Source organism: Coregonus clupeaformis, chromosome 7 (genome assembly GCF_020615455.1).
Source record: "Coregonus clupeaformis isolate EN_2021a chromosome 7, ASM2061545v1, whole genome shotgun sequence".
NCBI classification, from domain to species: Eukaryota; Metazoa; Chordata; class Actinopteri; order Salmoniformes; family Salmonidae; genus Coregonus; species Coregonus clupeaformis.
In genome coordinates this window covers 46538482-46563682 of record NC_059198.1, presented here as the reverse complement: position 1 = coordinate 46563682, position 25201 = coordinate 46538482, and the positions used below count along the sequence as shown (strand labels likewise).

The window sequence follows — 25201 nt, the reverse complement described above, 5'->3', positions numbered from 1 at the left end:
TCTCTGACACATCTCAATCCAGTGATGCTCCTGTATGTGTTTTTATTGCTGACTTTAGCGCCTGTACCTCTGACTATGGTCCTAAACAGCCTCTTGGGGCTTTAAAGGAGTGTCTCTTGTTTCAGATTGAAGAGTCACTCAGCACTGCTGCTACTACTCCAGCCAGAGGGTCTATACATCAGCCTGACAGGAGGGGGGAGTGAGAGAGAGAGAGAGAGAGAGAGAGAGAGAGAGAGAGAGAGAGAGAGAGAGAGAGAGAGAGAGAGAGAGAGAGAGAGAGAGAGAGAGAGAGAGAGAGAGAGAGAGAGAGAGAGAGAGAGAAGAGAGAGAGAGAGAGAGAGAGAGAGAGAGAGAGAGAGAGAGAGAGAGAGAGAGAGAGAGAGAGAGAGAGAGAGAGAGAGAGAGATGAGTCTCCTGATGATACTGTAGCTGTGGAATTCTGCAGATGCATAGCCATGTTGACCCTGGGAACACACTCCATATAACGGCCTCCCTCCATCCCCCTCTTCCTGAGCTGTGTGTGTGCCTATGGGGAGTCTCTGTGAATATCAACCATGTGTACTCTATGCAGAAAACTAACCTCCTGTGATTCTGAGCTCTGCAGAACTATTCTTACAGATTCTAATCCACCACTATGCTCCAGAAGGGGAGAGAGACAGAGAGAGACAGTGAGAGAGAGGGAGAGATATGTAGTGGGGTTAGGAAAGAGAGAACCACCAAATCAGCTTAATGTAAATGTGGGCGATAAGGCCAGAGAGTATGGGCTGGGGAGGGAGTGTGTGTGGGTGCTTGTGTTGTGTGTGTAGGTGTGTGATCTGCGTTTCGGCGCAGCAGCTTGAGCCCACTGCTGACTGGGCACCTCTCAGAGGAGAATTGATTTGGACTGAGAGAGGCACAGTGCTGTGAGCTGGGGAAAAAGAGATGGAAAGAGAGAGTGAGAGAGAGGGGGTGACCACAGATGGAATAGAGAGAGAGAGAGAGAGAGAGAGAGAGATGGAGAAACAGGTTTAAATGAAAGGAGACGAGAGGCAGTATGAAGTGTGATTACTCTCATGACTGTAAAGCTCAATAGCACACACACACACACATGCGCGCACTAGTGATGCGCGGGTTGACTCATAACCCGCAGTCCCTGCGGTTATATCCAAGGTGCGGGTGGGTTAAGGGTCATTAGATATTGTGTGGACGAAGGGCGTGTGGGTGGCGGTTGAATAAAGAAAAAACAATACCTTAATAAATCCATAAATGTATCATTCTTATTTTTCTTTCATTATTTTAGGCTATCTGGCATTAGTGCGTAAGCTTAAGCTTTAGGGCCTAACTGTATGCGTGCCAAAAGCTTTGGGGAACTGGCAGAAAAGTTAACGTCGATACACGGAGGCAAAAAGGACAATGACAGAGTTTAATTCAATCAGAGAAAAGCTGCGAAATGGATAGATGGAAATTAAGAGAAGGCAGGGCCAGAGAAGTAATGTTTGGGAATGTTTTGGTGAAGTGGTAAAAGAGGATGTTATGTGTGATGAGCTATACATTTCGACAGTCATTTCGACGGTCACAAGACCAGGACTTCAAATAGGCCTATGGGACGTCAAAGGAACTGTAGCCTACTGTTCAGATGGGTTAAATGGAAACTGAAATCTGGACACTGACTGTAGGTCTATGACCTCTCACATAGCCTTAATATTAACTCCTGCAGAATGAAGCATTTCTTACTGTAAAATGAAACACCAAATGTAGGCAACATTTTTACTCGGGAACAGGAGTGGAGAAATATGATTTCTTTCTTTCAGCATCTTGAGAGAATGCAAATGTCTGTACACTTAGAAAAAAAGGTGCTATCTAGAACCTTAAAGATTTTTTTGGGGTTCCAGGGTTCTACCTGGCACCAAAAAGGGTTCTCCTATGGGGACAGCCATAGAACCCTTTTGGAACCCATTTTTCTAAGAGTGTAGAGGTGCTGTCTTTATCAGCCTCATACAAGCTGATAATATTTCAACCACATAAAATATGCATCCAAGCCGAACTGAAATCTTATCAGAAACATGTTGGGTTGTTTTCCCAACTTTCTATTTCCTTAAAACCAGTCAAACTGATGTCATTAGAACATTTTGCACAGACAAATAATATTGTTTTTTGTTTTGTTATTCCATTTTATTCCCGGTACCTAAACATCTTTGCTCTGCGTAAGAAGCAGAGATGACAGAGAAAACTTTACCGATGTCAACTAGATTGAAGCATTCATTCTATAGATCTATGACATTATTCTGTTGAGCAAGGGTTTATTTAGTCTTCTAGGACAACATATAATGACAGAAGAGAAGATGCATGTATCTAATTATAGACAAGTTGACTAACAAATAGCCTACCAAAATGTTTGAAATTATCAGCAGAAACATATAAATCAAGCAACAACAAAAGAAACTGCACCCCCTGTCAAAGAATCATTATGAAGTCTTTGACTGTAGCCTACAGCGCATTTTCTATATTAGCGGGTTAGGGTCTGGTGCGGGCCTCAGATTTTCACTTTATCACATTTAGTCGGGCGGTTGCTGATGGATTATTAGCAATTGCGGGCAGGTGCGGGTGAACAAACAGCTGACCCACGCACCACTAGCGCAGTCGCAAGCAACCACACACACCTGCTGCAGATAATAATCACCTCTGTAGGCTGAGGCCCTCCTAGCGCTCTAACCCTGTAACACACACACACACACTGAGAAAGAGAAAGAGACCCTTACACATCTCACTCTGCTAGTAATAATGGAGAGGTAAAGATGTACACATGGATGGGGGTGGGGAGAGTTCCGGTTTACTATGTAGGCAGCCTTGGAATAGGTTATGTTGACTACAGGCTATTTCTATAGGCTAATGGCTATTAGTAAGCACATGAGTCCCAGTATATGAATCTTCCCCTTTACTGTACATCCTCTTATGGGTCTGAATACTTCATTACACATTTATAACCCATACATATCATATTCATAAGCAGTACATAACCATTTCACATAATAGTATGTCAGTGTGCTATGCTAGGCTAGCCCATCCCTTAGCATACCACAGATAATTAGACTTTAGGCTGCTACACAGAATCAAACCCATTTCCCCTTATCTCCCATTCCACTGTGTAAACTAACGCTGAAATGGAATGGCAGTAGCTGGCTGTGGGCACCTCCAGGAGAAAACTACTGCATTTTGAGAGGTGGATTGAGAAAAGCCATTCTGTGTCGAGAAGATACCATTCAGGAGTGCTCTGTTTCCTTGGTTGATAGTAATGACGTGCTTTGGCTTTAGCCTACATTTGATTTGTTTGCGTATTTTCTGTCTAGATTTGGCTAAACTATGATTGACTATATTCCAAGACTAGAGACTAAGGATGTTAATGGTTAACCGTTAATCGGTTAGCTGCCGAAAATACATTTGACTGGTCATGCTTATCGGTCTATAGATTTTCATCTCTGTCACACATAGAACTGCTGGCATTAGGTGCGCTGTTTAGAACTGTGTTTTCCGCTAACTGCATTTTGGCAAATGTTTGAAAATAACATTTTATTAGCTGCTTCATTACAGGAGTTGCATGTTCAATAATAGGCTATAGTCTTTTGACTGTAAGACGATAGGCTTGCTATTGTTGCATGTTTCCATTAAGCTCTTCATGAAAAATGTCCGGTCCTTGTATACATGTACAGTGCCTTCGGAAAGTATTCAGACCCCTTTACTATTTCAACATTTTGTTACGTTACAGCCTTATTTTAAAATTCATTAAATAAATAAAAATACTCAGCAATCTACACACAATACCCCATAATGACAAAGCGAAAACAGGTTTTTGGAAATGTTACCAAATTTATAAAAAATAGAAAACAGAAATACCTTATTTACATCAGTTATTCAGACCCTTTGCTAAGAGACTCAAAATTGAGCTCAGGTGCATCCTGTTTCCATTGATCATCCTTGAAATGTTTCTACAACTTGATTGGAGTCCACCTGTGGTAAATTCAATTGATTGGACATGATTTGGAAAGGCACATAACTGTCTATAAAAGGTCCCACAGTTCACAGTGCATGTCAGAGCAAAAACCAAGCCATGAGGTCGAAGGAATTGTCTGTAATGCTCCGAGACAGGATTGTGTCGAGGCACAGATCGGGGGAAGGGTACCAAATAACACAGTAATAATAATAATAATAATTAGTCATTTAGCAGACGCTCTTATCCAGAGCGACTTACATGAGCAATTAGGGTTAAGTGCCTTGCTCAAGGGCACATCGACAGATTTTTCACCTAGTCGGCTCGGGGATTAGAACCAGCGACCTTTCGGTTACTGGCACAACGCTCTTAACCACTAAGCTACCTGCCGCCCGTGCCCTCCATCATTCTTAAATGGAAGAAGTTTGGAGCCACCAAGAATCTTCCTAGAGCTGGCCGCCCGACCAAACTGAACAAATCGGGGGAGAAGGGCTTTGGTCAGGGAGGTGACCAAGAACCCTATGGTCACTCTGACAGAGCTCTAGAGTTCCTCTGTGGACATGGGAGAACTTTCCAGAAGGACAACCATCTCTGCAGCACTCCAGAGTGGCTTTGTGACAAGTCTCTGAATGTCCTTGAGTGGCCCAACCAGAGCCTGGACTTGAACCCGATCGAACATCTCTGGAGAGACATAAAAATAGCTGTGCAACAATGCTCCCCATCCAACCTGACAGAGCTTGAGAGGATCTGCAGAGGATAATGGTAGAAACTCCCCAAATACAGGTGTGCCAAGCTTGTAGCGTCATACCCAAGAAGACTTGAGGCTGTAGTCGCTGCCAAAGGTGCTTCAACAAAGTACTGAGTAAAGGGTCTGAATACTTATATAAATGTGATATTTTTTAGCAAAAAAATCTAAAAACCTGTTTTTGCTTTGTCATTATGGGGTATTGTGTGTATATTGATGAGGGCAAATAAACAATTTAATCAATTTTAGAATAAGGCTGTAACGTAACAAAATGTGGAAAAAGTCAAGGGGTCTGAATACTTTCCGAAGGCACTGTACGTATCAGAGAGGAAGAGGCGAAGTGAGAGGTTTCACTCTCGCCAAAATATGTCCAAAGCGTTTCTATGGGCTTACTTTGGGCCTAAGCTTGTCGCCTGCGTTCCTGCTTTGGGACGAGTCCCATTGTTAGGGCGGAAACATAAGCATCTCGTCATTATATTCAGATCTCTGATAGTATTTTCTGTTGGTCACGTAATTTTACTGTTTGGGAAAAATGTAACCGTTTGTTGACCGGTTATTGAAGGTCAGTTAGTCGGCAGCAGAATTGACTGAAATTTGCATCCCTACTGCAGACTGTTCTCTCATCCAATACAGCACCTTCCATCTTCATTGTCTTAAATCACGTCTCACTTCTATCATATTAATGGTTGATAGACAGTGAAATGACCAACCCCTCTCCTCTCTCTCCGTCCGCAGTAACCAACTACAGTAATGTGGTGAAGGCCCCAGGCTCAGATTCAGATGATGAGGACAAGCTGCACATCGTGGAGGAGGACGGGAGTCTGGCAGACGGGGCTGACTGTGACAGCAACGTACCCAGTGAAGATCACAACGGAGACCGCTGGGATGAAGGTGAGTCGATAGTCTCACACACACACAGAGTGAGACACGCACACACACACACACACGCACACACGCACACACACAGATCTCTGTCTCTCTCGCCGTGTCGGTTTCTCTGTGTGCAACATTTTGCTGAACGTTTACTGTAGTAATATAAACCTATGAATACTGATTCTTCCTTGCACTGAACTCAGTAAAGGTGATGTCAGTTAAGAATACCTAATACCTTGACCGGGCTCTGCCTGCGTGTGACTGTGAGACAGTGAAAGGAAGCAGGTACTACAGGCTGCAGGGTTAACACTAAGACAGGAAGCCTGGTATTTAAACAGGACAATGCCACCAGGGTAGAGACCTTCAGCTTTTTAAAATAGACCTGCCACGGTGAGAGCTTTATGTTGCTAGTGGGCATTGGAGTGCTGTACCGCACTGTGACTGAACTGAGCTTACCTTACGCACATACTCACACACATACAGTATATACACGCGCACAAACCTACATATACACACACACACAAACTCACACACACCACTACACGTGAAAGTGACATCACCGCGGGAAGGGTCTGATGTCACGTCCCAGAACACAACAATGTGAGATGTTATTAAAGGATGTTAACATTTCAACAGCTGCCTCAAGGCCATCTTGTAGGGAGCATTAGGTCATGGTGTGTATACAGTACCAGTCAAAGGTTTGGACACACCTACTCATTCAAGGGTTTTTCTTTATTTGTACTATTTTCTACATTGTAGAATAATAATAATAATAATAATGAAGACATGAAAACTATGAAATAACACATATGGAATCATGTAGTAACCAAAAAAGTGTTAAACAAATCAAAATATATTTTAGATTTGAGATTCTTCAAAATAGCCACCCTTTGCCTTGATGACAGCTTTGCACACTCTTGGCATTCTCTCAACCAGCTTCACCTGGAATGCTTTTCCAACAGTCTTGAAGGAGTTCCCACATATGCTGAGCACTTGTTGGCTGCTTTTCCTTCACTCTGCAGTCCAACTAATCCCAAACCATCTCAATTGGGTTGAGGTCGGGTGATTGTGGAGACCAGGTCATCTGATACAGCACTCCATCACTCTCCTTCTTGGTCAAATAGCCCTTAAACAGCCTGGAGGTGTGTTGGGTCATTGTCCTGTTGAAAAACAAATGATAGTCCCACTAAGCGCAAACCAGATGGGATGGCGTATCGCTGCAGAATGCTGTGGTGGCCATGCTGGTTGTGTGTGTTGAATTTATAAATAAATCACAGACAGTGTCACCAGCAAAGCACCCCCACACCATCACACCTCCTCCTCCATGCTTCACGGTGGGAACCACACATGCAGAGATCATCCTTTCACCTACTCTGTTTCTCACAAAGACACGGCGGTTGGAACCAAAAATCTTCAGACCAAAGGACAGATTTCCACCAGTCTAATGTCCATTGCTCGTGTTTCTTGGCCCAAGCAAGTCTCTTCTTTTTATTAGTGTCCTTTAGTAGTGGTTTCTTTGCAGCAATTCGACCATGAAGGCCTGATTCACCCAGTCTCCTCTGAACAGTTGATGTTGAGATGTGTCTGTTACTTGAACTCTGTGAAGCAGTTATTTGGGCTGCAATTTCTGAGGCTGGTAACTCTAATGAACTTATCCTCTGCAGCAGAGGTAACTCTGTGTCTTCTATTTCTGTGGCGGTCCTCATGAGACCAGTTTCATCATTGCGCTTGATGGTTTTTGCCACTGCACTTGAAGAATCTTTCAAAGTTCTTGAAATGTTCCGTATTGACTGACCTTCATGTCTTAAAGTAATGATGGACTGTCGTTTCTCTTTGCTTATTTGAGCTGTTCTTGCCATAATATGGACTTGGTAAAAGACCATCACCTATTACCAAATAGGGCTATACCCCCCCCACCTTGTCACAACACAACTGATTGGCTCAAACGCATTAAAAAGGAAAGAAATTCCACAAATTAACTTTTAAGCTGGCACACCTGTTATTTGAAATGCATTCCAGGTGACTACCTCATGAAGCTGGTTGAGAGAATGCCAAGAGTGTGCAAAGCAGTCATCAAGGCAAAGGGTGGCTACTTTGAAGAATCTCAAATATAAAATATATTTTGATTTGTTTAACACTTATTTGGTTACTATATGATTCCTTATGTGGTATTTCATAGTTTTGATGTCTTCACTATTATTCTACAATGTAGAAAATAGTAAAAATAAAGAAAAACCCTTGAATGAGTAGGTGTTCTAAAACTTATGACCGGTAGTGTATGTAAAAAGACTTATAGAACTGAATGTCCTTCATGGTTAGAAAGATGAGTTTGGTAATCCGTTTAGCTGTCAATACAGAACAGATTTGAGCATTTATTTTTGTGGACTGCCTGTGACACAGACAGTTTCAAGCTCCAACAGCTGTCTCACACCTGACTGACATAGTGTAGCCTTCTCTCCAGACAGATCCTGCTGTCATTCATATCACTATTATGCCATATCCATCCCTGTCCATCAGCACGCTCCCTCTTAAAGGGGAGGTTGGAGAAGAATGTAATTGGTCTCTGAGAACATTAAACACTTCAAAAGCATGAGTTATACTTAAATGGCCTAGGCCCTACAAAACTGGCTGCTGGCCGGATCCATGCCTAATCAGGCACTTTCCTTCCTCTCACTCTCCCTCCTAATTTTCTCCCTCCTAATTCTCTCTCTCTCTTTCTCTGCTCGTCCTCCGCTCTCTCTCCTCGTCTCTCTCTCTTTGTCCTCGTCCCTCTCTATCTCTTTCTCTCTCTCTCTAATAAACACCAGCTCTGTGGGAATAAACTGATGAAACATAATGCAAGTCTCAACCCTGTTCCTTTTAAGACGAACACACCTCTCCACACTCATCCTCCCTCTCTCTCTCTCTGTCCCCATTGCTTTTTTTCTCTGGAAAACAGTTGTCAGTACTCTAGGTCGGCGTAACCATTGAAAGCTGCAGCCACCCACTAATCTTTCCCTTACTCTGGCTGCCTGGCGCTCGCTCAAATTAAAGTCTTGACGTGGTTTTCACTCTGCTGCAGTCCCTCGCTCCCTCCCTCCATTTCCCCCCTCTTCCTGAATCATTCCTCCTGATTATATGGTATCACTGGCCCCCTGCTCACTGTCATTACTCATTTAGTTCTAAATGAATATCCACTGTAGCACCGCCACAGCCCTTGGAGTAAAACATTGCCTTACCCACCACCTCAGCGAAGAGGCAGGATGATTCTATGTACCAAGAAGAGGGAAAAAAAGGTATTGAAATGGGATTTGTTCCATTACTGATTCATTATAGACTGTAATCTCTGTTCAGTTCAGGGTGAACGGGCAGGGAGGAGTGGAAAGAAGAGGAAAGGAGAATACTAGGAGGTATCCACTAATATATAGTCAGTGGAGGTACCTAATACACTGATCTCATGAAACGCAGGTTTAACTGACCTGCCTTATGAAAATATACAGGGTTCTTTCCACTTGGTAAGATTAGTGTGTTATTAGGCATGGCATGTGCTCACGTCATATGGTCGATACACAGTATGATGATGTCGTTTTAGTAAATTCCTTCTGTCTGGTCACTGCCATTCACCTAATAGCTCTTCTGCAATGGGCCATGCGTTTCCCCTGAAGATGAGTCTCAATAAAACATTTGAATGCCCTGACTCAGGATAATAGCTACAGCAGGAGTCATGGGCACTTGTGAGCACATACTAATTTCCTGTAGGGCTTAAGTCATGAGATGCTCAGTCAGTAAGTTAAGACACCCTGGAAGAACAGGAAAGGAAAGGGTAACCGACGGAGGGAAAGGGCACTGGGAAAGTTGTGTGGTGGATCCTCAGGGACTGACTCTGTGATAATACTGAACTCAAGTTAAGTAAAGCATCCCAAGCATAGATATACACAGCATAGATAATATATATATATATTTTTTGTCATTTAGCAGATGCTCTTATCCAGAGCGACTTACAGGAGCAATTAGGGTTAAGTGCCTTGCTTAAGGGCACATCGACAGAATTTTCACCTAGTCGGCTCGGGGATTAGAACCAGCGACCTTTCGGTTACTGGCACAACGCGCTTACCCACTAAGCTACCTACCGCCCTGTATATATACCTCACATTCATCCCAGATCCCACTGGCTTGCATCCTGTTGTTTCAAGATTATTTTAACAGACTGGATCTATCACTCACTCTCTGTTGTGCAACTGCTTATCTCAGAGACATGTTGGCTCCCCCTCTCCTTCCCCGATAGAGGACACCTAGTAGGGGCAGGATGCACGGCCACAGGAAGTAGGGGTCAAAGGTGAGTCCAGCTCACCCAGGACAGGAAATGCTGATGTGGTCTTGTATAGTTAGGCTCATGGGACACCTCTGTATCAGGTTACAGAGATAGTGTGTGGGTGGGTGGTCTGATGATTCTGGCCTTCTAGCGTAAGCTAGGATTTAACTCTTTATTTAAGCACAACAAGGAAAGAGGGTTTTTATATCAAGGATCAAGGCTGTTTAACAGTATGTATAGTCGCTATTCACGTCATAAACAAGTAGTCCCTGAACAGCGGCCACCATTGGGGAAAACAATTGCCATTCCCGATCTGCACCCATACAGCATAGCATAGATTTACGTAGTTATTACTTCTAAACATACGCTTAGGGTTCTCATATGCTTTTTTGGGTTCTCATACGCTTACAATGTCGCTAAGATTATATTTGGTTGCAATTTTTTGGGGGCAAAATACCTATTTTGGATGCAGTAGTTGTTAGCTAAAATGCTAATGCTCATTGACATAGGCTGTAGCAAAGTTAGTCGAAGGACATTTTTACTGGTTGAAATTTAAGTGTTTTTTAAGTATAATGCAGTTGATGACACAAGCATTATATTAAGCAGGACATTCATACGAGCCTTACAATCCAATTATAATCCAAAAGTAGTGTGAAAGGCACTCATAAGCAACATGTAAATGGAGGCTTTATTTGCTGGCGGTATATGAGAACTCCCCCGCGGTGGGGCAATTTTTATACCGACTCAGACTATTACAACATTTGTTTTTTTATGAATCTTCTTTAGGGTCTAGTCAGTTAACTCCAGAACCTGTCCAGGTTTTCCACTCCTGCTTCAGTGAGTTCATGTCCATGTGTCATGTTTGGCCATGGTGAAACAGGCTGATAAACAGACTTTTCATAGACTGCCTGACTGGCTTTGACCCTTGTGGCCTTCAGCTCTTATTTACTGTAGCAGAGGTCTGAGAGAGATGGTGAATGGGGCCGTAACAACCACAGACCTGTAACACCTCAGCACCGACCGCCAGAGCAACCCTATCTCACACACACACTCTACATTCAGTCTCCCGGGGTAGGTTTGTTGGAGATGTAGGCTGTTACATCGTTCTGAGACCCGGAGTGAGGCAGGGATCAGGTAACTAGTGGAATGTAGATACAGAAAACAGCAACGTGTGTGACTGTTGAAACAGGTTGTTATTTAGCTGCTTAACGTTATTAAAAGAAAGTGGAACTGCAAGAAAAAGAAAATCGTACAAATCTAGCTCAATGGTGAAAAACTGTTAAGACGTTTCTGAATGGTTGAGAGAGAGAGCGATAGAGGGAGGGATCCACTGAGGTCATGGGAAGTAATGCTGTGGCTTAATGTGAGGGTTAGGAGGCACTCATCTGTTTCTCCCCCTTCCATCCTATAGTGAGGATGGATATAATTCTGCAGTCAGACTTTCTCAGCACCTGGTGATTAGATCTCTCTGTGTCTCTCTCTGTGCCACTCTCTTTTTTTCACTCTCTCTATTTCACACTCACTTTCACTGTGAGGCAGTGGGATGTAGATGGTTCGGCTAAAAGTGTTTAATAACCATGGTAACCAGTAACTGTGTGTGTGTTGGCGTGGGGATGTGTGTTCTGTGTGTTCCGTGTAGTGGAACCGTCCATTTTTCACCTTGTCTCATCGCTGTTAAAGTGCACAGGAGAGAGCTAGGAGTGAGCCAGGAGAGAGCCAGCCAAGGGCTGGGCCCTGTTAAGTAGGAGGGCTGTTGGAATTTACTGGGCCTGCCTGCCTGAGTCACTGAGCGTACAAGCTCCCCTCTGACACAGCAACACACAGCTGGATCTTACTGTCACAGCCCTTTACACACACAGAAAAACCTCAACACTAAAGAAACTAACAGGATAATTAAATTCCCCCAGCCTGAAACATCTGCTCAGTAAATACAAGTTGTCTGTCTTTAGGGAGGTAAACATTGTCGATAGGTGTTTTATCATCATCCTTTCTCAATTCCTGTAAAAGAGAATGTGTTCTTACTCTGTCAACCTACCTGGTAAAATAAGGGTTAGTAATAATGATAATAACTAGGTGTATTTCTTTATTGTTTTAACTGCTGACACACTATACCCTGTTGTGTACGTGCTTCAGGAAGCCAAGCCGAGCAGAGAGACGGAAGCATTCCACTTCCTAAATGTGTCCTCGGGTTACGCTGTTTCCTACAGCCTTAGTTAGCTCCTTAATTAGCCCTCATTAGTGGAGGAACGGCAGCTAATGTGATGTGGAGGAGAGAATATGCTCCCTGATAACGGATCTCATTTACTGGGGTATTAGGATATTAGTCCCCACAATGGCCAGGTTGTTCTTTGTTATCCAGAGAGGTTGATCTAGGCCTAGGGTTTGAGGAGGCAGAGAGGCTTTTATGTTTGTGAAGTCTATTGGATGGGGATTTGTTGATTCTGGGGATACATTAGATGTACTAACTCACCTAGGTGGAGGTCACAGTTATAATTAAGCATCCTATTTGTTAAAGAGAAGTAACATGATAAGATTATGTATTACAATGGTGATGTTTTATAACAATGGAGAGGATCTTTGATGTCCTTTTCTCATGTTCTAAATAGTTGCATGTCCCTGTGTTTCAGTGAGGGAGGAGTGTGGTTCTGATGGGGAGGATGACGGCAGTACAGATGCTCTGGTGGAGGAGATACTGCAGCAGGGAGACACGACCATCATTTACCCAGAAGCCCCTGAGGACGAGCCACGACAGGGGACTCCTGAGGCCAGCGGACATGACGAGAATGGTACAAAGACACACACACACCTCACCTGCAGACCTTTCTCACACACAAACACACACACAACATACACACACATACCTCAAACCATCGGTCGTCTGCTTAGTACAGGATCAAAGTACCAGTTTTCATTAAATAGTGTCACTGATTGGCCATAGATTCCACTCACTGAGTCAAGCTCAGCGCAGAGCAGGGATAGCACACAGCCCACAAAAAATACTTTGTACCTTGACACCCCCCCATCCCCTACAGGTGTTATGCCGCCAGGCAACACCTTGATTTGTTGTTCTGGCTTCCGTCTCTCCCTCTAAAGGTGTTAACTCCCCCCACATTAACACACACGCGCACGTACGCACACACATAGAGCTGTGAATGGACACACACTGGGCTTTTATGGCCTAAGGGCTTTTGGCTGTTACCTGTCAACCCCAGAGCGTTTGAAAACAGCAAACAGCAACACCTGAGCAAATGTCTCACATCTGTGTCAGTGATGATTCACTAGTACCTGGGTGAAAATGTGTGTGTGTGTGTGTGTGTGTGTGTGTGTGCGTGCGTGCGTGCGTGCGTGCGAGACATAATGTGTGGTCAGGAGGGAGGCTTAATACATCACCTGTTAACAGGTAATACTTTACCTGTGTGGGACCCACTGGAGCAGAAAACAACCCTGGGGAACTGGAGCTAGGTTTGCATTATGTCTCCTCACCATGTTCTACTGTGTTTCCAGCAGGCTTTTATTGAATGTCTGGGCTTTCATTTGAAACCAGTGGGTGTTTTTTGTTGTTGTTGAAAGATATACAGTGGGGAGAACAAGTATTTGATACACTGCCGATTTTGCAGGTTTTCCTACTTACAAAGCATGTAGAGGTCTGTAATTTTTATCATATGTACACTTCAACTGTGAGAGACGGAATCTAAAACAAAAATCCAGAAAATCACATTGTATGATTTTTAAGTAATTCATTTGCATATTATTGCATGACATAAGTATTTGATACATCAGAAAAGCAGAACTTAATATTTGGTACAGAAACCTTTGTTTGCAATTACAGAGATCATACGTTTCCTGTAGGTCTTGACCAGGTTTGCACACACTGCAGCAGGGATTTTGGCCAACTCCTCCATACAGACCTTCTCCAGATCCTTCAGGTTTCGGGGCTGTCGCTGGGCAATACAGACTTTCAGCTCCCTCCAAAGATTTTCTAATGGGTTCAGGTCTGGAGACTGGCTAGGCCACTCCAGGACCTTGAGATGCTTCTTACGGTGCCACTCCTTAGTTGCCCTGGCTGTGTGTTTCGGGTCGTTGTCATGCTGGAAGACCCAGCCACGACCCATCTTCAATGCTCTTACTGAGGGAAGGAGGTTGTTGGCCAAGATCTCGCGATACATGGCCCCATCCATCCTCCCCTCAATACGGTGTCCACTTTGCAGAAAAGCATCCCCAAAGAATTATGTTTCCACCTCCATGCTTCACGGTTGGGATGGTGTTCTTGGGGTTGTACTCATCCTTCTTCTTCCTCCAAACACGGCGAGTGGAGTTTAGACCAAAAATCTCTATTTTTGTCTCATCAGACCACATGACCTTCTCGCATTCCTCCTCTGGATCATCCAGATGGTCATTGGCAAACTTCAGACGGGCCTGGACATGCGCTGGCTTGAACAGGGGGACCTTGCGTGCGCTGCAGGATTTTAATCCATGACGGCGTAGTGTGTTACTAATGATTTTCTTTGAGACTGTGGTCCCAGCTCTCTTCAGGTCATTGACCAGGTCCTGCCGTGTAGTTCTGGGCTGATCCCTCACCTTCCTCATGAATATTGATGCCCCACGAGGTGAGATCTTGCATGGAGCCCCAGACCGAGGGTGATTGACCGTCATCTTGAACTTCTTCCATTTTCTAATAATTGCGCCAACAGTTGTTGCCTTCTCAACAAGCTGCTTGCCTATTGTCCTGTAGCCCATCCCAGCCTTGTGCAGGTCTACAATTTTATCCCTGATGTCCTTACACAGCTCTCTGGTCTTGGCCATTGTGGAGAGGTTGGAGTCTGTTTGATTGAGTGTGTGGACAGGTGTATTTTATACAGGTAACGAGTTCAAACAGGTGCAGTTAATACAGGTAATGAGTGGAGAACAGGAGGGCTTCTTAAAGAAAAACTAACAGGTCTGTGAGAGCCGGAATTCTTACTGGTTGGTAGGTGATCAAATACTTATGTCATGCAATAAAATGCAAATTAATTACTTAAAAATCATACAATGTGATTTTCTGGATTTTTAGATTCCGTCTTTCACAGTTGAAGTGTACCTATGATCAAAATTACAGACCTCTACATGCTTTGTAAGTAGGAAAACCTGCAAAATCGGCAGTGTATCAAATACTCTTTCTCCCCACTGTAGGCTTAGAATTCCAATATTTTACTAATGTTTCTCATGTATACTAGTGCCGTTGATTGCACATTTACAACACCTGTTATGTTATTAATGAATAACCAACAGTATCTATCCAGCTCTATTGAATGCAAGTAAGAGTATATTGCATCTGTCATGTAGTTAGTGTGGAAACTGTGAGTCTTAATAGAGGATCGCTCAGTACCTGGTGAAATAGGTAAAACAACAGTCCAGAGCTCCTGTGTCTATCAATCATCCACATCAAATAACCCTTACTATCTATTGACCCTCTGATTACTCTACAGATTAGCCCCCTTTCCATACTACACACACACACACACAAGCGCGCACACACACACACTACCCCCTGTCTTTCACTCACACACACACACACACACACACACACACGCTCACTCACGTGCTCCCTTCCTCTCGCTCTCTCTCCTCCCCCCCACCAGGCACTCCGGATGCATTCTCCCAGCTCCTCACCTGTCCCTACTGTGCCCGTGGCTACAAGCGCTACACATCCCTGAAGGAGCACATCAAGCTGCGCCACGAGAAGAGCGAGGACAACTTCAGCTGCTCCCAGTGCAGCTACACCTTCGCCTACCGCACTCAGCTGGAGAGACACATGACAGCCCACAAAGCTAGCAGAGACCAGGTACCTATCCATAACATAACACTAGATAGATACACAAAAATATCTGCTGTTTGTCAACTACTACGTGCAGCACTGTGTAGTGTATGAAGGTTATGTAGATAATGTGATGTGAACTTTGTGTCCAAAACACAGGAAGTGGGAAAGTAGGCGTATTCCCTCATAGCTTAATTTTGACCATTTCATATCCTAGGATTGGATTTTTGGGGGCCATTATCTAATATTACTCTTGAATAAATGTTTACTAGTACAAAATGAATTTATGTGTGACTGACCATCCCCTCCCCACTCTCTTCCTTCGTCTGACAGAGGCATGTGACGCAGTCGGGGGGCAACCGAAAATTCAAGTGCACTGAATGTGAAAAAGCATTTAAGTACAAGCACCACCTGAAGGAGCACCTACGCATCCACAGCGGTGAGTGGACCCCTCAGTCACCATGGCAGCCCTGTGTGTGTGTGTGTGTGTGTGTGTTTGTGTTTGTGTTTGTTTGTGTGTTTGTGTATGTGTATTCTTTAATGTGGAAAAAGGGTTGGGGTAATTATAGAAGTTAGTTTCTATTCGCCACGCCATCCGCCCAGATGTTTCTGTTTCCATCAAACAAATATTTATGTTTAGTAACTCTGTGTATTTATGTGTCCTTGATTGAGTTTCATTGTGCTCTGTCCTAATGTGACATAATTGTGTTTGTGTTGGCACGCCGGCCAACAATTAAAGAGTATTTCCCAATGGTGCTATTACCTCAGCGTTTAAGCATTTTTGAAATGCATTAGACCCTTTTTCCCTGGGAGGTTTATTAATTCATTTCTGCTCCTAATGGAGGTCTTGCGTGTGTGTGTATGTGTGTGTGTGTGTGTGTGTGTGTGTGTGTGTGTGTGTATGGTTCTGTGTCTGTCCCTACAGGAGAGAAGCCATACGAGTGCTCCAACTGTAAGAAGCGTTTCTCCCACTCGGGCTCCTACAGCTCCCACATTAGCAGTAAGAAGTGCATCGGTGTGATCTCAGCAGTCAACGGCCGCCCCCGGCCCGGCGCCAAGACCTCCCAGTGCTCATCCCCAGCCATGCCCGCCTCGCCCTCCTCCACCACAACACGCACCCAGATCCGGGACAAACCCTTGCAAGAACAACTACCCCTCAACCAGATCAAGAGCGAGCCAATGGACTACGAGTACAAGCCCATGGTAGTGTCTCCAGCAGCGGGGGCGACAGGAGTGAACGGTCATGGAGGAGGGGTGTTCAACGGGGGTGCGGCTGCCCCCCTGCAGGGCACGGTGCATGCGGTGATGCTCCCCACCATGGGTCTGGTCTCTCCCATCAGCATCAACCTGGCAGACCTACAGAACGTCTTGAAGGTGATTTGTAAATTTGTAATAGGACTAGAAATAGTACTCCTAATTTAATAATTTATTTGTAATTTAAGTACAGGAGAGACTGACTGCAGGAGAGACATTTTATAAGAAACATGAATGTGTTGAAAATGCCAAATTGTTTGCATAGTCAACTTACACACAGCCCTGACACACACACCCCACCAGATATGCCACCAGGGGTCTTTTCACAGTCCCCAAATCTAGAACAAATTCAAGAAAGTGTACAGTATTATATAGAGACATTATCGGATAGAACTCCGTTCCATCTCATATATCTCAAATGAACAGAAAACCTGGTTTAAAAAAACAGCAACACCTCACGGCACAACGCCTCTCCCCTATTTTATCTAGATATGTATTCATATGTAGGCTATGTGTGCCTTTTTTTAAATTGATGTAGTTCTGTCCTTGAGCTGTTCGTGTCTATTAATGTTCTGTATTATGTCATGTTTCATGTTTTGTGTGGACTCCAGGAAGAGTAGCTGCTGCTTTTGCAACAGCTAATGGGGATCCTAATAAAACACCAGAATAACAATACAACTTACAATTAATTAAATACTTGTAATGAGCTTGTTGTTGCTATTTGTACAATGATTTGTTAAACAATGAACAAACCATTATCATCTTCATTTTGAAGGTGGCGGTGGACGGTAACATGATCAGACAGATGTTGCAGAACAACGCCAAGGCAGCGGGGACCGGCATGGGGGCGACAGGCGTTCCTCACCAGCAGCTCATCTCAGCCATCAGTCTGCCCATCATGGGTCAGGATGGCAACGCCACCAAAATCATCATCAACTACAGCCTGGACCCCAGCCAGACCCAGACCCAGGCCCAGCTCCAGACCCAGACCCAGCTCACTGCCCAGAACCTGAAAAAGGAGCCCCAGACCCTGGCTACAACACCAGGCCAGGCCCAGGCCGCCACGGAGCCCTGCAGCAAGACCCAGCAGAAACTCCCAGAGGACCTGACAGTTAGCAGGCCCCCCAGGAGCAAAGAGGAGAAGATGGAAGAGGACACTACTAAGACCTGTCTGCTCTGTAACGACTGCCCCGACGGTCTGGACGCGCTCCACACACTCAAGCACTGTAAGAAAGCCTCAGGCCTCAGGATCAATGGGGACAAATCAGAGTCTGCCATCGATTCGTTATTGTCCGAGGGGTTCGGGGGCCAGCCCAAGAACCTTCTGTCTCTCCTCAAGGCCTACTTCACCTTAAACGTTGAGCCCACCAAGGAGGAGCTCAGCAAGATCTCCGACTCAGTCAGCCTGCCTGCCGACGTAGTCAAGAAGTGGTTTGACAAGATGCAGAGCGGTCAGGTCTCACTAGGGGCCCCGACACCTCCGTCTGAGGAAGAAGGGCCCTTGTCTGAGTGTGATGGGGCCATAGTTGTGTCCCCTAAACTAAGATCAGAGCAGGACACAGAGGGCCCCACCCTGATGCAGTCCAGCCCAGCTGAGGCCACTCCGGCTGAGGTTAATGGCTCTGGGCGCTCCCCGGCCTCCCCCACACCACTAAACCTGACCACTGGGGGGCACGTCCCAACCAAACCATCCTCTTCAGACAGCACTGAGGGCCCCCTGGACCTGTCGCTACCAAAGCCCACCCGAGAGGAGACCTCTTACCAAGCCACTGTTTACTCCCATCAGGACAAACCCCTGAACTTGACGAAGACTTGCACAACCAAGAAAGAACTTCCGCTCTCTGCCGGCCACCAAGTGACTAGCCAACCCGTGTCCTTGTACACCGCCAGCCCAAAAAGTGCCAACCCCATCAGCATCATGACCACTCAGCTGCCCAGCGGGACCATCTATGCCATCACTGATCAGGGCAGCGCGGGCGTGCCCTGCCTCCGAGCACTCACCACCAATAACAACCAGACTATTCTCATCCCGCAGTTGGCCTACACCTATACCACTACAGCTACAGCCAGCAGCCCTGCAGGGACAGAGACACAGGAGAAGACCACACTGCAGATCAACGGCATCAAGGTTTGTTAATCAGTCGATCAATCAATCAATCAATCATTGAAATGTATTTATATAGCCCTTTTTCACAGCAGCAGTCACAAAGTGCTTTACAGTAACCCAGCTTAGAACCCTAAAGAGAAAGCAGCAGTTTACATTTACGTTACATTTTGGTCATTTACATAACAGATGCTCTTATTCAGTCAGTTGCAAGGAAAGCATCTGTTGTGTGTGTGTGTATGGCCTTAACTATGTGTGTTTGAATGTGTATGCCGGTTAGAGAAAATTAGCATGTTACATGGAAACAGTCTAGCATGATCGGTATTGCAGGTGCATTACTGAGAATCATGTTTTCTTGCTTAAGTCTCTCCTCTGGTATGTTGCTGCTTGTTACTCAATGACTAACTTCGCTCAGGTTTAGTGAGGGAGGAGGTGCTGGAAGAATGGGAAGTTCTGAGGTGTAATCATTCCTCCTATTTTTCATTCTACCCGTGTCTTATTTGTTTTGAGTGAAACAACAAGGCCCAGGACAGCTCCCTTCCTCAACACTTAGGAGTCAGTCTATTGCCCCTTTAGTGCTTCAATTCTCTTGGCTCTGTTCCACTGCAGCTCAGCCATACTGAGAAGGTTAAGCTCCATCTATTGAGCTGGGAACTCTCCCAGCTGAATGAGTTTCTCTCCTGTAGCTCTGGGTGGAGGTGGTGGTATTTTGGCACCGCCGTCTGTGTCTCCTGTGATGAACTGTTTTGTTTCAGCGCTGGGAGGAGGAGGAGAGGGGGAAAGGTGGACAGGACTCTAGTGAGAAGCCCTAGCTCTCCTCTCTTCTCGATCATTCTCTCTCTCATGCTCTCTCTCTCTCTCTTCCCTTCTCTCTCAGGGATGTAGGGATAAATAGTAGAAGGATATTAAATGGGTATTCGTGCTAGAGTATACTGCCAAACATTTCAAAATGTGAAATGACAAAGTATTAGTGTCAAAATGTTTTGACAATGCTATACAACAGAGGAAAATGGCCTAATACATTACTCTACATTATACAGAAAGTGCAGAATTCTGCCAGCAAACTCTAATTCAGTGGTGAAGTCAGAGCCAGGACACGTAATTAATCCATAATGATGGATAGATGTGTGAGAGCCATCACTCCCCGAGCACAGCACTGAGCTGCTGCTGCTGTCATCCAGCCAGAAGACATGAGGCAGCACTTACTGTAGAGACATATTGATCTGTAGGAATCTGTTTAAACGCCCAGCCTCCTGTCTCACCATTGATTTATTGTTGTTGTATTATGCTTTACTATTAAATGGATTGGCATAGAGCATGCCTTGTTAAAACCCCTAACTGTACATAAAGCTATTATATATCAGTTCCTTAATGATGCTGGTGCCTGCCGCACTTCCTCTCTCTCTCTGTGTCTCATTGCTGAATACTCGTCCCAAATGGCACCTTATTCCCTATATAGTGCACTACTTTTGATCAGAGCTGTCAAAAGGGAATAGGATGCCGTGCCATTTGCGACTCAGCCATATGCTCATGAAGGGTTTTTACTCACCATTGATGAGTCATGATGAGGGTGATGACTGGTTTTCAAGGCCAACACTCCAAGATGGGATGATGTCATCGTGATGGTATTTTTCACTCAGCCAATAAAAGAGTAACTGTGAAATTGTTATGGCGAGGTTATGGTTCCCTGAGAGCCATAGACAGGAAGTGGTATTAGTCAGCCTACCTACAGTACACCATCCCTTCCTGATACTCTATTTTTCTTGGGAAACAGAAAGACACACCAATGAACCACTTCCACTAAATCAGTTCTAAATCGCTTCCAGCTCCATATCACCTGTTTTGTATTATTGTCCTGCACATTTTGTTTGCTGTTTTAATCAGACAATGATACTACTTCTCCAGGCTTCTTCATAACTGTATTACTGTACTACTGTTACAATTGATACTTAAAAACAGTAGACATTTTAATACATACAGTTGAAGTCGGAAGGTTGGAGTCATTAAAACTCGTTTTTCAACCACTCCACACATTTCTTGTTAACAAACTATAGTTTTGGCAAGTCGTTTAGGACATCTACTTTGTGCATGACACAAGTAATTTTTCCAACAATTGTTTACAGACAGATTATTTGACTTATAATTCACTGTATCAAAATTCCAGTGGGTCAGAAGTTTACATACACTAAGTTGACTGTGCCTTTAAACAGCTCGGAAAATTCCATAAAATGATGTCATGGCTTTAGAAGCTTCTGATAGGCTAATTGACATCATTTTAGACAATTGGAGGTGTACCTGTGGATGTATTTCAAGAACTACCTTCAAACTCAGTGCCTCTTTGCTTGACATCATGGGAAAATCAAAAGAAATCAGCCAAGACCTCCGAAAAAATATTGTAGACCTCCACAAGTCTGGTTCATCCTTGGGAGCAATTTCCAAATGCCTGAAGGTACCACATTCATCTGTACAAACAATAGTACACAAGTATAAACACCATGGGACCACACAGCCGTCATACCGCTCAGGAAGGAGACGCGTTCTGTCTCCTAGAGATGAACGTAATTTGGTGCGAAAAGTGCAAATCAATCCCAGAACAACAGCAAAGGACCTTGTGAAGATGCTGGAGGAAACAGGTACAAAAGTATCTATATCCACAGTAAAAAGAGTCCTATATCGACATAACCTGAAAGGCCGTTCAGCAAGGAAGAAGCCACTGCTCCAAAAGCACCATAAAAAAGCCAGACTACGGTTTGCAACTGCACATAGGGACAAAGATCGTACTTTTTGGAGAAATGTCCTCTGGTCTGATGAAACAAAAATAGAACTGTTTGGCCATAATGACCATCGTTATGTTTGGAGGAAAAAGGGGAAAGCACTGGGGTGGCAGCATCATGCTATGGGGGTGCTTTGCTGCAGGAGGGACTGGTGCACTTCACAAAATAGATGGCATCATGAGGAAGGACAATTATGTGGATATATTGAAGCAACATCTCAAGACATCAGTCAGGAAGTTAAAGCTTGGTCGCAAATGGGTCTTCCAAATGGACAATGATCCCAAGCATACTTCCAAAGTTGTGGCAAAATGGCTTAAGAACAACAAAGTCAAGGTATTGGAGTGGCCATCACAAAGCCCTGACCTCTATCCTATAGAACATTTGTGGGCAGAACTGAAAAAGTGTGTGCGAGCAAGGAGGCCTACAAACCTGACTCAGACACACCAGCTCTGTCAGGACGAATGGGCCACAATTCACCCAACTTATTGTGGGAAGCTTTTGGAAGGCTACCTGAAACGTTTGACCCAAGTTAAACAATTTAAAGCCAATGCTACCAAATACTAATTGAGTGTATGTAAACTTCTGACCCACTGGGAATGTGATGAAAGAAATAGAAGCTGAAATAAATCAGTCTCTCTACTATTATTCTGACATTTCACATTCTTAAAATGAAGTGGTGATCCTAACTGACCTAAGACAGGGAATTTTTACTAGGATTAAATGTCAGGAATTGTGAAAAACTGAGTTTAAATATATTTGGCTAAGGTGTATGTAAACTTCCAACTTCAACTGTATATCCACACAAATTACATATTTATGTTATTCCTTTCTATCCCCAGGAGGAGAGGCAGGACATCAGCTCAGAGTGTTATAATAATCACATGATTATGTCTTTCTAATACATTATATAACATACACACAGTTTATTAGGTACACCAATCTAGTACCGGGTCGGACCGCCTTTGCCTCCAGAACAGCCTGAATTCTTCAGGACATGGATTCTTAATTGGTATCAAGGGACCTAATGTGTGCCAGGAAAACATTCCCCACACCATTACAAAACCGTCACCAGCTTGTACCGTTGACACCAGGCAGGATGGGGCCATGGACTCATGCTGCTTACACCAAATCCTTACTCTGCCTTTAGCATGACGCATCAGGAACCGGGAGTCGTCCGACCAGGCAATGTTTTTCCACACCTCAATTGTCCAGTGTTGGTGATCGCGTGCCCACTTGAGCCGCTTCTTCTTGTTTTTAGCTGATAAGACCGGAACCCGGTGTGGTCGTCTGCTGCAATAGCCCATCCATGACAAGGACCGACGGGTTTTGCGTTCCGAGATGCCGTTCTGCACACGACTGTTTTACTGTGCCGTTATTCGCCTGTTTGTGGCCAGCCTGTTAGCTTGCATGATTCTTGGCATTCTCCTTCGACCTCTCATCAATGAGCTGTTTTTTCCCACAGGACTGCCGCTGACTGGAGGTTTTTGGTTTGTCGCATCATTCTCGGTAACCCTAGACACTGTCGTGCGTGGTAAGCCCAGGAGGTGAGCCGGTTGTGACATACTGGAATCGGCGCCTGGCACTGACAATCATACCATGCTCAAAGTTGCTTAGGTCACTCGTTTTGCCCATTCTAATGTTCAATCAAAGAGTAACTGAATGCCTGTCTGCCTGCTTTATATAGTAAGCCACAGCCACATGACTCACTGTCTGTAGGAGCGAACCATTTTCGTGAATGGGATGGTGTACCTAATAAACTGGCCACTGAGTTTATAATCACATGTACACTACCAGTCAAAAGTTTGGACACACCTACTCATTCAAGGGTTTTTCTTGTAGAAAAATAGTGAAGACATCGAAACTATGAAATAACACATATGGAATCATGTAGTAACCAATAAAGTGTTAAACAAATCAAAATATATTTTAGATTTATATTTTATATTTTAGATTCTTCAAATAGCCACCCTTTGCCTTGACGACAGCTTTGCACACTCTTGGCATTCTCTCAACCAGCTTCATGAGGTAGTCACCTGGAACACATTTCAATTAACAGGTGTGCCTTCTTAAAAGTTAATTTGTGGAATTTATTTTCTACTTAATGCATTTGAACCAATACGTTGTGTTGTGACAAGGTTGGGGGGTATACAGAAGATAGCCCTATTTGGTAAAAGACCAAGTCCATATTATTGCAAGAACAGCTCAAATAAGCAAAGATAAATGACATCATTACTTTAAGACATGAAGGTCAGTCAATAGGTAAAATTTCAAGAACTTTGAAAGTTTTTTCAAGTGCAGTCGCAAAAACCACCAAGTGCTATGATGAAACTGGCTCTCATGAGGACCGCCACAGGAATGGAAGACCCAGAGTTACCTCTGCTGCAGAGGATAAGTTCATTAGAGTTACCAGCCTCAGAAAAGTTCAAGTCACAGACATATCTCAACATCAACTGTTCAGAGGGGACTGTGTGAATCAGGCCTTCATGGTCGAATTGCTGCAAATAAACCACTACTAAAGGACACCAAAAAGAAGAAGAGACCTGCTTGGGCCAAGAAACATGAGCAAGATTTTTGGTTCCAACCGCCGTGGTTTTGTGAGACGTGGTGTGGGTGAACGGATGATCTCCGCATGTGTATTTCCCCACCGTAAAGCATGGAGGAGGAGATGTTATGGTGTGGGGGTGCTTAACCAGCACGGCTACCACAGCATTCTGCAGCGATACGCCATCCCATCTGGTTTGGGCTTAGTAGGACTATTTGTTTTTCAACAAGACAATGACCCAACACACCTCCAGGCTGTGTAAGAGCTATTTTACCAAGAAGGAGAGTGATTGAGTGCTGCATCAGATGACCTGGCCTTCACAATCCCCCCGACCTCAACCCAATTGAGATGGTTTGGGATGAGTCGGACGGCAGAGTGATGGAAAAGCACCCAACAAGTGCTCAGCATATGTGGGAACTCCTTCAAGACTGTTGGAAAAGCATTCCAGGTGAAGCTGATTGAGAGAATGCCAGGAGTGTGCAAAGCTGTCATCAAGGCAAAGGGTGGCTACTTTGAAGAATCTAAAATATATTTTGATTTAACACTTTTTTGGTTACTACATGATTCCATATGTGTTATTTCATAGTTTTGATGTCTTCACTATTATTCTACAATGTAGAAAATAGTAAAAATAATGATAAACCCTTGAATGAGTAGGTGTGTCCAAACCTTTGACTGGTAGTGTATAAGGGCTGCGGGGGTGTGTGCTACGTGTCTGCTTATACTGTAATTAGAAGTATAACTATAAGAAATCTAAGATGTGTCAAATAAATTATATCCAGCTCAGGACAAGCTATGCATTTGGTTTGCTAACTTGCTAGCTAAGTGTCTAGATGTCAAGATCAAGCTTCTTGGTTATT

The 25201-nt window shown here is 44.3% G+C and overlaps 1 protein-coding gene across 2 annotated transcripts in view; it reads left to right on the top strand.

Annotated features, from left to right (window-relative positions):
- Positions 1–25201, top strand: part of zeb1b (zinc finger E-box binding homeobox 1b) — a 95378-nt gene that overhangs the window by 66961 nt on the left and 3216 nt on the right. For both annotated transcript variants that reach the window (XM_041881017.2, XM_045221422.1), the window contains exons 2-7: positions 5445–5600; positions 12501–12659; positions 15492–15694; positions 16001–16106; positions 16593–17041; positions 17697–19049. In XM_041881017.2, the coding sequence (XP_041736951.2) occupies positions 5445–5600; positions 12501–12659; positions 15492–15694; positions 16001–16106; positions 16593–17041; positions 17697–19049 (2426 nt within the window). The remainder of the gene's footprint in view (positions 1–5444; positions 5601–12500; positions 12660–15491; positions 15695–16000; positions 16107–16592; positions 17042–17696; positions 19050–25201) is intronic.